The sequence below is a fragment of the Haliotis cracherodii genome, unplaced genomic scaffold (genome assembly GCF_022045235.1).
Source record: "Haliotis cracherodii isolate W230 unplaced genomic scaffold, xgHalCrac1.p SCAF_5, whole genome shotgun sequence".
Classification (NCBI taxonomy): Eukaryota; Metazoa; Mollusca; class Gastropoda; order Lepetellida; family Haliotidae; genus Haliotis; species Haliotis cracherodii.
In genome coordinates this window covers 46,644,718-46,660,277 of record NW_027266308.1, presented here as the reverse complement: position 1 = coordinate 46,660,277, position 15,560 = coordinate 46,644,718, and the positions used below count along the sequence as shown (strand labels likewise).

At 40.8% G+C, this 15,560-nt stretch overlaps 1 protein-coding gene across 1 annotated transcript in view; it reads right to left on the bottom strand.

Annotated features, from left to right (window-relative positions):
* LOC139442473 (kinetochore-associated protein 1-like) overlaps positions 1 to 15,560 on the bottom strand; it is a 65,827-nt gene that overhangs the window by 18,054 nt on the left and 32,213 nt on the right. Inside the window, exons 29-45 of the mRNA XM_071223281.1 lie at positions 14,994 to 15,110; positions 14,334 to 14,400; positions 13,542 to 13,624; positions 13,130 to 13,240; positions 11,807 to 11,835; positions 10,836 to 10,937; positions 10,110 to 10,291; positions 8,784 to 8,881; positions 7,236 to 7,401; positions 5,981 to 6,171; positions 5,296 to 5,394; positions 4,204 to 4,332; positions 2,993 to 3,109; positions 2,582 to 2,691; positions 1,891 to 2,083; positions 600 to 677; positions 382 to 477 (exon numbers count right to left, since the gene is read on the bottom strand). Of these exons, the coding sequence (XP_071079382.1) occupies positions 382 to 477; positions 600 to 677; positions 1,891 to 2,083; positions 2,582 to 2,691; positions 2,993 to 3,109; positions 4,204 to 4,332; positions 5,296 to 5,394; positions 5,981 to 6,171; positions 7,236 to 7,401; positions 8,784 to 8,881; positions 10,110 to 10,291; positions 10,836 to 10,937; positions 11,807 to 11,835; positions 13,130 to 13,240; positions 13,542 to 13,624; positions 14,334 to 14,400; positions 14,994 to 15,110 (1,968 nt within the window). The remainder of the gene's footprint in view (positions 1 to 381; positions 478 to 599; positions 678 to 1,890; positions 2,084 to 2,581; positions 2,692 to 2,992; positions 3,110 to 4,203; positions 4,333 to 5,295; positions 5,395 to 5,980; positions 6,172 to 7,235; positions 7,402 to 8,783; positions 8,882 to 10,109; positions 10,292 to 10,835; positions 10,938 to 11,806; positions 11,836 to 13,129; positions 13,241 to 13,541; positions 13,625 to 14,333; positions 14,401 to 14,993; positions 15,111 to 15,560) is intronic.

Sequence of the window (15,560 nt, the reverse complement as noted above, 5' to 3'; positions counted from 1 at the left end):
GTGGGGAATACAGATAGGGGTGAAATACTGGTTTACAAGTTACTAGTCTAGTGGGGAATACAGATAGGGGTGAAATACTGGTTTACAAGTTACTAGTCTAGTGGGGAATACAGATAGGGGTGAAATACTGGTTTACAAGTTACTAGTTTAGTGGGGAATACAGATAGGGGTGAAATACTGGTTTACAAGTTACTAGTCTAGTGGGGAATACAGATGCGGGTGAAATACTGGTTTACACGTTACTGGTCTAGTGGGGAATATAGATGGGTCACTTTACAAGTTATTAGTCTTGTGGGCAATACAAAATGGTTTACAAGTTGCTAGGCTAGTCAGCAGAGAAGAATAGAGATCGGGGTCAAACAATGGCTTCCCCTTGCCTACCTCCTCTCTCTCCCCTTCTCCACGGTACTGTTGTTCATATTCTGATGGCGGATATCTTCTGTTGTAAACACTGATATATTCCAGCAGTTCAAGACCCTGAAGGAAAACAAACAAATCTTCAGGATATGATCATACGTGTCCATTTCCAAATTGGGAAAACTATTCATATTAAAAACAACATCTTCATAATGAAAGACTGCAGTTTGAAACCATCTCACCTTAATGGCCTGTTGGCTGTCGTATCTCTGTATTTCTTCCAGCAAGAACCTGATGGTCTCATAGTCGTATGGGTTACACTTGAAAAGACAACACACATGGATAAGATTGCAGGACTTGTATAATACCTCTTATGATTACAATAACATACATTATGATTACAGTATATGATATTTACTGACAAATTCACATTTAAAAGCAGACTCAATGAAGCTGTTAGCAGTTTAATGCTGCACTTACCAATACCCTAACTATAAGACGTGGCCTGTAAATAATTGAGTCTGGACTAGACAATCCAGTGATGACCCTTGCTATTGGGGTACGATGACACGCAATCAACAATCCATTTGGTCGCCTCTTATGACCAGCATGGGTTGCTAGGGACCTATTCTAACCCCAAATCTCCACAGAGTCAATGAAGTAGGGGTGAGACTAGGAGTGTAATCATCAAACTTTCCCAAAGTACACAGGTAAGTCGCTGCTACAATCAACACATGTCATTACTAAACAAGTCCTAACAGTCTAAATGCCCTCTCCTTCATTCTATTCTTCCCGTGCACTTACTTCCCTAGCAACGCATCCACTTAAACGTTTTCCACTTTAGTGCAACCCACGGACATGGGTATTGTATGAGATGAAAAACCTAGAAGCAGGATTCGGTCAAATCCTGAATTATAACCCACGACCATGTTTCCTGCATGCCTTAGGGATGCAATTCTAAACAACGAATTGAGGCAGCTTCAACTTATGGGCCACCAACGCTTTTGTATGATATGAGAACATGATATTTCCTGTCAGATCTGTGACAGTGATTAAGTGAAGGAATAAATGTTGTTTATGTGGCAGTCAGAAATATTCCATCTTCCCCACACTGGCCAAAGCCAGTGGATATTACAAAGGCATGTTGCTTACTTGCCAGAACAGGAATCTCCTTGCAGTGAGTTGGGTACAGTATTCCAGTTAAATTATGGCTTGTTGGCTTAATGTTGGAAGAAAGCCTGAAGTGATGCATGTCTCAGACATTTACCACTTTGGTGAAACCCACAAGAATAGGTATGGTGCTGACAAACCTAGAAACATAATCGAGGTGAATTGAGATTCAAACCAACAATGATAGGGTTTCTGGCATGCCCAAGGGACGCAACTCTACACAGCAAATTGCGGTGCTTTAGCCAGTTGGGTCACCCGTGCCGCCTCTTCTTTAGAGTTCAAACTAAAACACCTAGACAACTCAGCAGCGTGTCACCTCTCAGTCAACTTGTGTTATCTACATCAATATAGAAAAGTACCCACTTGTTTCAGTAACCTATTAAGTTCCATCTCCAACATGTCAGATTCTGGCAGCACTCTGATGGCCGCCCTGGCTTTGATGGTGCGAGATCGGCGCTGGGCTAGATTGCAAGTCCCCTCCCACATCGGCATCTCCAGTGACAACACATGCTGGATGTAGATCATGAGACCCTCTTTAACCTCCAGATTAAAGTCTCTGAAACCATGGTAACATACATTTCAATTTGGTAACCAGAAGCGTTTTCCCCAGCCTATCAAATTAAGTCAGGTCTGTCTTCTTGATTTGTTTGGAGTCAATTTAAACTACAATTTCCTGGACTCTGATTGGTTACAGCGTGACAACTTAATGTGGGAAGAAAGCCTGAAGTGATGCAGGTCTCAGACATTTACCATTTTTGTGAAACCCACCAGCACAGGCTGGTGCCGACAAACCTGGAAACATAATCGGGGCAAACGTAATTCAAACCCATGATGATAGGTTTCTGGTATGCCCAAGGGACGCAACTCTGCACAGTGAATAGACGCCTTAGACGACTGTGAACCCCATGGCCCCCTCTGAACCCAACAATTTGAGCTGTTTATGTATGTTGAAAAGGCAAAAACAGATAAACTAGGATAAGCAGAGCATCAAAGCCCACAGAAGGGTTTATGTATCAAAACTTAAGAAGACTACGGTATTCCCTATGTCACCCACTTGCAGTAATCTGTGATGATGTTGACCTCGGCAGCATCATTCTGGGCTATTGCCTTCAGAATTTTTAATCTCTCTTTGGTTGTTCCTTGGAATGCCGTTTTGAAATCAATCTGAAATAAACAGTAATAATCACAATACATGGACTTATGATAACATCAGATTCAAGATTTCAAGATTATCAGTCAACATGATGCAAACCATCCTTTTTAACAACTTGTCCTTTTAAGAAATGTTTTGTAGTCTGTCAAACTAACAAACTCAATCTGATTTTAGCATTTGATGATAATAGTTCAACATTGTTTTTGCAAAAGTAAAAGAATTGTCAGTATACAGCAGATACAATTGAACATCTCACTTTCATTTACAAAAAAAGTTCCATTCTGTTTCAGTGCCAGATAACATGACCTTTACCTTGATCTTACTGAGTCGATGTCCCCATGTGGCTCTGGTGTCCATGGTTTCGGCCATGGATGTCACCTTGACCTCCTGTAGCAGACAACCCATTGCTCGTCCCACGGAGGCCAGCGCCTGTCCAGAAGGTAGTCACAACATTGCTACACTGTATGTCTCAACTCCAGATAATATTTTGGGCCATTGAGTATTTACTCAATACCTTCGCAAGCTCCAACGTTCATACAGTTTGGCCCTCACTCTACGAAGGTTCATACTCCAATGAACTCACACAAAGTGAAGGTCAATTCTTAATTAAAGAACAACACTTGATTAACTATAGTAATATGACAAAAGAATCAGGTTTTCTTTAACTTCTTTTGAATAGTATATAAATACATTACATGTGTCATGAGTTCCATGTGTCAATGTCCAGCACAGCATGTTATGAGCTGAGCATGTACACCCTGAGACCATGAGTCAAGCTGCTGACAAATTTATCAATACGATTCCACCGGTTACAAAGGCAAGTGTTCAGTGAAATATGTTTTTGTGATATTAATATCTTTCTTGTGCCTGCCTGGAGACTTAGCTTTTTTGTTTGTTTGTTTGTGTGTGCGTGCGTGCGTGCGTGCGTGTGTTAACATGAATACTCCACTCAGACAGTAGACTGACTACAAACTTACCAGTCCTTGTTTTAGCCCCTTAATGCTGAGCAGGGCAACAACAAGTACCATCTTTTAACATATTTTGGTATGACACGACCGGGGATCAAACCCCCAACCTTCCGCTCTCCTGTCGGTATGATGGGAACTCAAGGTGATAACTGGCTAACTCAAACACTAAGATGTCAAAATGTCCCTACAGAATGACCACCCAATTTGTACCATTTCATAAACAACGACTGACTAATCAATTTGTTCCATTTCATAGACAGCGACTGGCCCATCAATTTTCAAAATGAGAGTCACCAGGCCTTTTTTTCAGAAAAACCTCTCAGCAACTCTGGTGGCAAGGTTTAAGCAACAGACAGCTCTTCGATTAAAATCTTGACTTTGTTAACATGAATAGAACTGATATTAAAATCAGAATGTTATCAGACAAAACAAAATATATATTATTTTTCAGAATGAAATATCTATAATATTTATCATAATTGAATGTTTGAAATGACAATGAGAAACCCATTTTGTCCTGACATTATAGAAGCAGGTTGACGCTGCAGTACTGACCATGAGTTTCTTGTAGTTGTGACCGGAGGCAGACACTAACAGCTTGAGGCTCTCCATGATCACCTTGTGAGGCTGGCTGATGATGTACGCCAGGCCCAGGTTCTGGTCCACCTTGCGGGCATTGAAGATCTGGAGGAAACAAGATGGATGGAGTGAGTGAGTGAGTGAGTGAAGATCTGGAGGAAACAAGATGGATGGATGGATGGAGTGAGTGAGTGAAGATCTGGGAGGAAACAAGATTGATGGATGGAGTGAGTGAGTGACTGAGTGAGTGAGTGAAGATCTGGAGGAAACAAGATGGATGGATGGAGTGAGTGAGTGAGTGAGTGAAGATCTGGGAGGAAACAAGATGGAGGGAGTGAGTGAGTGAAGATCTGGAGGAAACAAGATGGAGTGAGTGAAGATCTGGAGGAAACAAGATGGGAGTGAGTGAGTGAAGATCTGGGAGGAAACAAGATGGAGTGAGTGAGTGAAGATCTGGGAGGAAACAAGATGAAGTGAGTGAGTGAGTGAGTGAGTGAAGATCTGGAGGAAACAAGATGAAGTGAGTGAGTGAGTGAGTGAAGATCTGGAGGAAACAAGATGGAGTGAGTGAGTGAAGATCCGGGAGGAAACAAGATGGAGTGAGTGAGTATGTTTGTTGTAATGCTGCAACAGTATTTCATCAGCTTGATGTGGGAGGAAAGCCTAAAGTGATGAAGGTCTGACATATTTACCACTTTGGTAAAACCCACGAGCATGTGGGTGAATCTGGGATTCGAACCCATGTCCATCGGTTACCGGCATACCTAAGGGACACGGTGAAAAGTTACCTGAACTTTGTCCAGACAAATTTAATTACAGTAAACTACGGTTATGACGAACTCAAAGGGACTACTTATTTTAGTTCGTTATAACCGTAATTCGTTATAAGCATATATACAGCTAAACTACAGCATATAGTCGGGACTAAAAAGTGAGTTCGTTATATCCGTTAGTTCGTTATTAGCGTGTTCGTTTTAACCGTAGTTTACTGTACTACTATTACAAACACGTTTACCTCTGTGATGACAATATCCAGTACAATGATGATGGTGATGAAACAATACCAACCTTTGTGAGAATGCCGAAGGTGAGTTCCTGCATAAGTGGGGCAACTTTTTCTTTGGCTGTGGTCAAGTGGTCAACAACTTTGGCCAGCTCTGCTGGTTTCTGATCCATAGGAAAGAGAGTCATAACAGAATCCTTACAGGAAAGAAAATGATAAAATAATTCCCACCTCATGTTTGAAACAATATTATACAATCATCTAAGTTTAAAAATGTCACTTCTAAAACTGTGTATTTCAAGAAATGAGCTTCAAAATAATCTCTGGTTTACACACATTTTCTATTTCATACTTCTTGATACATACCCCTAAAATATTCCGCTAATGCTATTGTTTATCTAATCGTTAGTTGATTAATGTACCCCAGACAGTACTGCGAGGCCAATCTGCTCTTTGGTGGGTCTAACCAAAATAACAGAGGGACAACCTTGCAGTACCTCCTAGAGAAGACATTAGGTTTTTAACGACTTGCTGGAGCTTCCACTTGGCCCTGGCTCTTTAGTTGATTGATATGTATGCAAGAAAGTACTGCGAGGCCAACCTGCTCTTGGGGGTCTGTCTTACCAAAATAACAGAGGGACAACCTTGCAGTACCTCCCTGAGAAGACATTAGGTTTTTAACGACTTGCTGGAGCTTCCACTTGACCCTGGCTCCTTTACTTGCCAGCTTGGTTGGAGGATGGTACCCACCTGACTGTGTTCGAATCCCATGTCGAACTGTGTGACGTGCTGTGTGAGGCAGGACATGATGTGGCTGGCAAATCGGTAGGCCAGTTCCAGATGGGAGTTCTCCCTCAGGTGGAGGAGGAGGGGAAGGAGGGGCTCCGACATGCCCTGCACCACCGACGGCGACAACTTCGTCACAACAGCATCCTTGCTACCTGGCATTGCAAATTAGGTAAGTAAAAGAAATGAGTTCATGTGTTCAGTTGCTTTTCATAATTGTGGATGTATATTTCGGGGCTTTGTTTCATAAGGTGATTTATTGATAAGACGACCTCATATAAGTTAATATTGACTTTACCAGTACCATGGACTGTGTATTTGGAATGCGTTTCACATTTCTACTCATGTAGGGAATCAAAACTGAGGTTTGTTTGTGATCATCAAACACATTTTTCCCTTCAACTTCAAAAAGCCACTTCATTACGATTTTGTTTGCTGTTAAAAGCCACACTCAGCAATAAACCAGCCATATGACTGCAGTCTGCAATAATCAAGTCTAGACTGAATATGCTGAAAGCACAATAATAATCATTCATTTCTATAGTGCATAGTCTCCGGCACTGTCTTTTCAGTGGCATTCAAAACATGCTTCTAAATATTGTATGCTTCTGCAAAAATATTAGTTCTGATTCTTGCAATTTTGATTGTATACGCCATGACAAGCAATCAGTCAAATCACAGACCACCAGCTCTCCACCTCAGTTGTCACTAACAGCCAGCACCGGAACTACAATAGTCCGACTCCAGGGTCCGAACATCCTTGTATTAGAGTGCCAATGGCACTGTCAAAATCATAATGGCCCTGTTAAAATAAGCTCCCAATATCTGAAGGACACACTTCAAAATCAGATTTCTAAAACAAAAATACCCTGCGCCATATATATCATATGAAAACTGTATACGGTCCTTCTGACCAACCAAATTGACAAACACATGGAAATTGATGACCATATGAATAAATATACTGCAGTGGAATTCACAACATTCACCTGCTGATGAGGATGAACATGACAAAGGATGTTATCAACCCCTTAGGAAAGGGGCAAACTTTGTAAACTACAACAAATCTTTCACAAAGATGAATCAAAAGCACTCATCTTATAAGCACACTTAAATTCCAAAAGCACACATCTAAAGACATTTTCTCGTGCCCAGTGATACCCTTCTGTCCCTGTACTGGAACCCTCACACGACTGCTACCCACATCTGCGGTGTTCACCTGTAGCGAGGGATGGGACAGCCAGCAGGTAGTTGACAGTGAGGGGCAGCACCTTGCTGGAGGTCATCACCAACGATTCTTCTTTAAACATGGGGGACAGGTTCCACTCAGCATGCATCTCACTGGCGATGATCTGCTGCTCTACCGACATGCTGTTGTTGGGGCTCTGTAATACATAGTGGCAGAGCTCCAGATAAGCTTTAGGTGTTGTGGGTATTTTACCCATGCATTTTAAAATCATTGGGTATCAGTAATTCTATCTGGGTATTCAAAATTCTGTTACCCACTAGTTTTTACACATGTGGGTATTTAAGTTAAATTTTTAAAAACACTATTCATCTAGGCCCTGCAAACTGGTGTCGTGTGAGTTCGAGTGCTTTGTAGGACTCAAAAATACCATGATACTTCCACAAGAAAGTGTTATGGCAAATGATCATGATGTAACTGTCATCGTGGAGTTTGGCAAGGTTGACGGAATGCCCATTTATAATATCAAAATAAGTTGCTGATTTGCAAATCGAATACGCAGGGTTACTTCACAATATTTTGATGATACACACATGTTTTATTTTTGTAGCGTATCTGTAATGTTCGTTGCGTATTTGATTTGCTTGGATTTTATTTTACTGCGTATTTCTGCATTTCTGATGCGTATTTTATGCAGATATGCAGCTTATCTGGAGCTCTATAGTGCTGTATATAATCTCACAGTTTTAGTGTGCGTATATACTGAACAAAACAAGTTACATATCATGAATAATTTTATGGAATGTGTGCTCAGTCGTCACTTCCTATCCCCCAAAATATTCATGATTACTAACTTATATTTTTGTTCAGTATATATCAAAACACTTGTTTTCACATATCTACCTCGTCAAGAGTAATCATTCGTTTTGCTATTCTGAAATTCACTTTATTCTTTATGAAGCCTTTAAACCTTGCTGTTTCTTTACAGTAACTTAGCTGCAAACCGCGAAATGTTGAACCAGATACCATCTTGTTTTCTTGCAGATGAGTCAACATTCATCATGTGACAGGTCAATACTGATCATGTGACGAGTCAATATTCGAGGTCAGTGTCAGTCACATGATTTCGGGGTCTACATTGAAATGTATTGTTTTGTCATGTGATATGAATTAACATATGGAATTGCAGGATTGTTAATAGAGGTATTACAAATTAAAATAAGTGTCACTGCAGCTCGCCTAGATATGCTATCAAAAGTCAAAATGTCAAAAAAGACACCTATTTATTAAATGTTACACTCAGCATTGGTATTAAAATATTATTGAGGAGTAATTGACACATAATAAACAAGTAACTCAATCAGTCTGCAACGATGAAGGAAACATGTAATATTGTAAAACATTGTTGCATTTCACAACAGTTCAATTTGCTTTGAGCAGTTAAGTTTCACATGGATATTAGTTTGTTTTAACTCACAAACTGTTCCACAAATGATGAATGCAATAGACTACATCAGAGATAATCAATGTGTCAGAGCATATTCTACTCAGAATCTCACTCCGGAATGTAGAGTTACCTACCTGTACAGACTGAGAGTAGTCGCCGACTTCACACTGTCTGCTGACATCCAGACACAGTGACAGGGCTCGATACAGGTCCAGACATGCACTCATACGCTCTGAAACCATCACAATCATTGTTGATTCACATCTCCTACATTTGCACAGTAAAAATAAATCCATCCTTGGATTGCATGATCAATTCTCATTCAACAAATATCATTTATGACTTTTCCATTGGCACATGACTGAATTAGAATGGGTCAACCATTCTTAGAAAAGACATGGAGGTTTCTGAAACAAGCATGGGTCAGTGAAACCATTGGTCAATATGATGAACAACAATCTACACCAATGGGGTGCGATGACAAACCATTAGCAACGTCCCACATTGGGTAGTATGGGAAACTGGGAAGTTGTTCTTCCCTAAATCACAATTGGGTCCCATGTTGCAGCAAGTTCGGGGGGCTGTGGACCTATTCTACCCTGAATCTCCATGGTGTCCTGTGTTGAAACAAGCATGGGGTGCTGGGGACCTATTCTACTCTGAATCTCCATGGGTCCTATGTTGCAACAAGTTTGGGGTGCTGAGGACCTTTTCTACCCTGAATCTCCGTGGGTCCTATGTTGCAACAAGTTTGGGGTACTGGGGACCAATTCTACCCTGAATCTCCATGGGTCCTATGTTGCAACAAGTTTGGGGTGCTGTGGACCTATTCTACCCTGAATCTCTATCGGTCCTATGTTGCAACAAGTTTGGGGTGCTGGGGACCTATTCTACCCTGAATCTCCATGGGTCCTATGTTGCAACAAGTTTGGGGTGCTGTGGACCTTTTCTACTCTGAATCTCCATCGGTCCTATGTTGCCACAAGTTTGGGGTGCTGTGCACCTTTTCTACCTTGAATTTGCATGGGTCCTATGTTGCAACAAGTTTGGGTTGCTGGGGATATGTTCTACCTCGAATCCCCGTGGGTCCTATGTTGCAACAAGTTTGGGATGCTGTGGACCTATTCTACCCTGAATCTCCATCGGTCCTATGTTGCAACAAGTTTGTGGTGCTGTGGACCTTTTCTACCCTGAATCTCCATAGGTCCTATGTTGCAACAAGTTTGGGGTGCTGTGGACCTATTTACCACGAATTCCTATGAGGACCTTTGTTGAGACAAGCATGTGCTTCTGGGGACCTACTCTACTCTGAATCCCCATGGGGCCCTATGTTGAGACAAGCATGAGGTAATGGGGACCTATACTACTCCAAATCTCCATTGGGTCCTCTGTTGAAATAAGCATGAGGTACTGGGGTCAGATTCCCCCCCCCCATGGGGTTCTATGTTGAGACAGCTGACCTGGGCTGCACATGGTGAGAGCGAGACTGGCCAGTTCGACGGCTGTGTAGGAGAGATCCCGCAGCTTGCTGCTGCCCTCCAGTGTGTCGTCCTCCTTCTTCTGACACAGCTGCAGGAAGGACAGCGCGACCTTGTACAGGGTCTCCGCTGTGGAGCAGGATGGGTCACTTTCCAGCAGTTTACTACAAATTACCAAGTGAACCAAGTGTTAGCACCTGGGTAACAAGGACAGAGTCACTAAGGCTTAAAAATATAAAAGAATTGGTTCTCAGGCAATGACTTTTGAAATTATATAGTGTTGGCGGGCGGTGTTTTTTTCTTTTTGCGTGACAACTCTTCCCTGAATACACTGTAAACAAACTTGTCATATAGGACCCATTCCACAAGGTGATCTCAGCGCTATGGTGATCATAAGCCTTTGTGAGTGAGTGAGTGAGTGAGTGAGTGAGTGAGTGAGTGAGAGTATGGTTTTACGCCGCTTTTAGCAATATTCCAGCAATATCACGGCGGGGGACACCCGAAATGGGCTTCACACATTGTACTCATGTCGGGAATCGAACCCGGGTCTTCGGCGTCACGAGCTAACACTTTAACTACTAGGCTACCCGACCGCCCTCATAAGCCTATGTAAAAGTATGGGAGTTCACCTTAGCGCTAGGAACGCTTTGTGGAACGGGGCCCTGGAAACCTTTACAGACCCCCCCGATTGTTGCTACCACATCTCACCTGCAGTGTTTGACTGCTGTCTCCATGTCACCTGTCCCTGACGCCTTGATGGCCAGCTGACCGTGGAGATGGACCACGGGCACTTCCAGCAAACTGGCCAGTCTGTAAACAACAGGAAGACCACTGACCACATGTACCCCATGGCTAAATGTTGCGGTCAATTTCCAATCAGAACTGCCCTTGATGCACTAACACAGCAGATACTGATTGGTTTTTGCTGTCTATACTCGTCATAGCGGAAAGTGAAAAAACTCTTTCACCTGATGACGGGGCAAGTAGCCCTGAAATGATGTGTATGTAAAAGAAAGAGGTTATAATCCATGATATTTCTTGTCACATAACTCAAGAATAAGATAGTGTCTTGGAAAACGGTGTAACTAGAAAAGACAATTTCAATGGTGGCAGCAACCACTGCTGAATGAATCTCAGGGATGAGAATGAGTTCTTTCTAAAATAACAAAACCACTGTAAGTTAGTTGTGGTCTGTAAGACCATATAATTAATTCATATATATATTGTATGTATCACAAAAGTGACCCTTATCATAACAAAATCTGTGGAAAATTCTCAGCCCTGAATAATGCATTTTGATTTCACTTCAGAGATTTATTTCTGAACTTGTTCCATCAATCAATTTGTTCTAAAACAGTACAATTACTTTGTACTAATGTGAAATTAGAAGTGAACTAAGTTGTCAGGGAAGTTGCAAACAGGAAAAGTAGATACTCTTGGCTCAGTACCTTGATTTTATTCAGATAGTCGACTGAATAACATAACAAATGCGTGAATTTAGTTTTACACCGCAGTTAGGAATGGTCCAGGTCACACATTGTAAAACCCTGATCATCATTAGAAAGATTGTACACCAAGCATGGGGTACTGGGGACCTATTCTGCCAGGATTCCTATCAGGGTTATCAGAGGATAAGGAAGACATGGCACAAGAAATACTGAATAATATTGCTGACTTACCTGTAAACTTTTGCATAGTTGATATCACCCTGAAAACAATACATATTTGTACAATTATTTTTATTAGGATACATTACATGAATTTACTGTAATCAGCATAATTAGCCCCTCTCCCTTCATAACTTCACCCATTACAGCGATATGAATACCCCCAGCAGGTAGAAGTCCTGGTCTGGAAGGAACTGAAAACAGGTGTGTTGGCAATAAACTGCTCCTATCCTACACAATTCAATGAGAACTGGACCCGTGAAGATCTGTGACTTCCACAACCCATGCTTGATGTAGGAGACGAGTAACGGGATAGGGTGGTCAGGCTCATTGACTTGGATGATGCATTGTATTCCAGATCGATCCTCGTGATGTGACTCACCAGACTGTCTGGTCCAGACTCGATTAGTTACAGACCGCCGTCGTATAGCTTGAATATTGCTGAGTGCGGCGTTAAACAACAAACCAACAAACAAGCAATGCAAACTCGTAAGTCGCACCAGCTGCACTTTCATATACAGATAACCAGCAATAAGACCACTCACAATTTTATCAGAATTGCTTACACAGCCAGGTTGATGGTACATGACGAGTAAATAATAAGACTCATCAGGAGATGACAAATCCCCCCGGCCCCCAACAAAATCTGACTGTTACAAGTCCAACTTGATGAGAGAAGTCTGTCCATATACCAAGAGTAGTTATAGAGCTATCAAAACAATACCCTGTAATTGGAATTCGGAATGTTGTATTACTGTCAGGTACACACCAATCTAAACAGTCATTGTCAAACTTGTTGCCATGGAAACAGAAAAAATAAAATTTTGAAAAATCCCTAACAGGAAAAGGCACCAGTTGACAACCTGATCTTTGTGTGTGTAAAACTTCATGAAAAAATACATATAACTTTTAGAGATATGGACCGAACAAACACACCAATATCAATTAACACAGTCAAAGTCAATCTAGTTGCCATGGAAACAGTAAAAACGAAATATTTTAAAATTCATAAATTGCAAAAGGCCAAGTTTGGATTAAAAATCTTGAATAGATTTTCTGTTCTGCTCCGGAATCATCACCTATCTTAATGTCAGCTAAGTCTAACTTGTTCCCATGGAAACTGGGAAACATGAAATTTTGAAAAATTTCTACCGAGTAAATAGAAAAAGGCACCACCTGGTAAATATGTGTAAGTTTGGATGAAACATCTTTCATGGTTTTCAAGTTATGCTCTGGAAATGAAATACGGACAGACAGACTGACCACAGGGTGACTATATCCCCCTGCATTATATGCCGGAGGGTTAAAAATGTCCATGTCAATGCTGAGCCTCACCTTTGTTGATGCTTGTGATGTGAAGAAGTCTGTGAGGTAGGAGATAAGCACAGACTCCCTTGACGTCCGACACCGGTACTCGGACAACATCAGGAACTTGTTGTACTCACACTGTTACAGCAGCAATTTAATAAAACCAACACTTTACAACATTGTGACTGTTCTAACTCTACAAACTATTATCACAAAGTAGACACAATCTATGGATAACAACTTGCTAATTATACTTGTTCTCACACTGTAACACCGAAGCAAAAGAAGAAGCATTTCACGTTTTGTGTACACTGTATGGTTAACGTGTTTAAAGCAGAACAGTCAATATCATCATAATTTCCATAAATTTACAGTTATCAATATATTCATCTAATTAGTTTAGTGTACATATACATGTAAATATATTTCTATTTCTGACCTGCAGAGCCAAGAGAGCTGTCATCTCACTGTAGTCGTTTCTCATTTCCTCGTAGATCTCACAATTAACATGCTCCTGTACATCTGTGGAGGACAATAGCACAATCAGTACCGGGTATATGATGCTATTCACATGAAATACTGATGCTAATTATACTAGAGACACCTCTATTTCCTGTTCAACTGATGCACATGACTTGAACATTTCAAATCTACAATATCAGCTAAACGATTTAACACCCCACCTCTCCCCAAATTAATTCTGAAAATGTAAACATCCTCAAAGAGATTATTTTATTAAATGAATCCTAATTCACAATGATTAATAAAGCTAGTGTTGTGATTGAGTCTTCAAGTAAGTCTGCATTTTCAATCAACTCTTTTTTATACATTCTTTGGAGATGACCTTCATTTCCGGGTCAACAGTATGACCAGAGCAGTTAAACACCCATAGAAAACCATACATGCATCCTGCTTTTGAAATGTGCAGCTCACTACTACACCAGCTCAGCACAGTGTTCAGTCACCCTAGTTTCGTTATGTCAGAGGTAAATCTGTTAAGACCGTCATTGTTGATGGGTGATATGTGCCACAATAGTACTACTATTACTACTTGTCTACTTCTATACTATTCAGGGCCCCACTCCACAAAGTGATCACAGTTCCAATCGTAACTACCATGTTTTAACAAAGACTTACAACAGCCATAGAGCTACGATCATAGCCGGACCCTGATGAGACAATTTTCGCACATATCATGCTATAACCTTCCAAACACTCAATTTCCCCATACCTTGCAGTAGCAGACGTGCAGTTCCAACAGCAGCCTCAGTGAACAATCTCTTCACATCCAGGATGTCCTGAGACAGAAGTGTGTGAGTGTGAGAATCAGCAGTCCAATTACATCATGAACTGATGGCTCCAAGAGGGGGAAAAATACATATGTACAGTGCACTGTACATTGTGGCATCCTAAACCACTGAACAACTTGGACCATGGTAATAATAGACTAAATCTGTTGCGCTCAAAGTTACATCATACAGTGCTCCAAATATGCTGTGAATCTGCATAAAACATGCACAAAAACACACTACATACACAACCACAACTGATGACTTTTCAACATTATAAACTTGTAAAGTGCTTCTGAGGGCTTTCTGGAATTACATGCAAATGTCTACATAACATAGCTGGGGCTAAAGATCCAAAACGACAAACAGAGCAATAAACACATAAATAATTGCAAAATTAATTGAGGCCTTTCAAAAGGTACTTAATAGATGACATTCTAAAAAAATGTCTTCTCGTTGGTTTAAAAATACCTTATATTCTGAACCGAAGGAAGTAAAAATGTAGTGAATGCCTTCAATATCATAATACCAAATGAGAATGGTCATGTGAGTAAATGCTCTATGGCTTAATGGATTGTCTGGTGTGAGGATAAAGTGGCTACCTGTGTGTCACAGATGACGGTGTCGAGCTTGACTTGTGCCAGAATGATGATCCGCCGCCCACAGTGAAGGGAGAGGTCAGGGGTCAAGGACTTCAGGAGGTCAAAATAATCATCCAGCTGAAACAGGATATCCATTGTGGGAAACTGGTGAAATATTGATTCCTAATTTAGAGGGAAAATTATGGCATAATCTTCTTAAAATTCAGATTTGTAGTGTCTACAAATCAATAAATGCTTCAATCGAATGGTTAATACCATAAAGGCACAGTTAAAATATGAACCTGGTTCCTGGGTAAAACACTTAGAAATCATACTTTGAAAAAATACCTTGTGATGATATATATTTGCAAAGCGAGTAAAAAATGTTCTTTCCCAAAAACAATCTGGACAAAAAAAAGTAAAATCAACACATGAACAAGCTTCATGCACAGTAAGATTCATAAAATAAACCTGGGGGTGCAGAAATTCAATAGGATCTTAATAATCTCAAAGAAGAGAAAGGGGTCAAACTTCTAGATTACAACCGAATTATTATCTTGGTCATGGCTCATTCACTGAGTTTGAAGA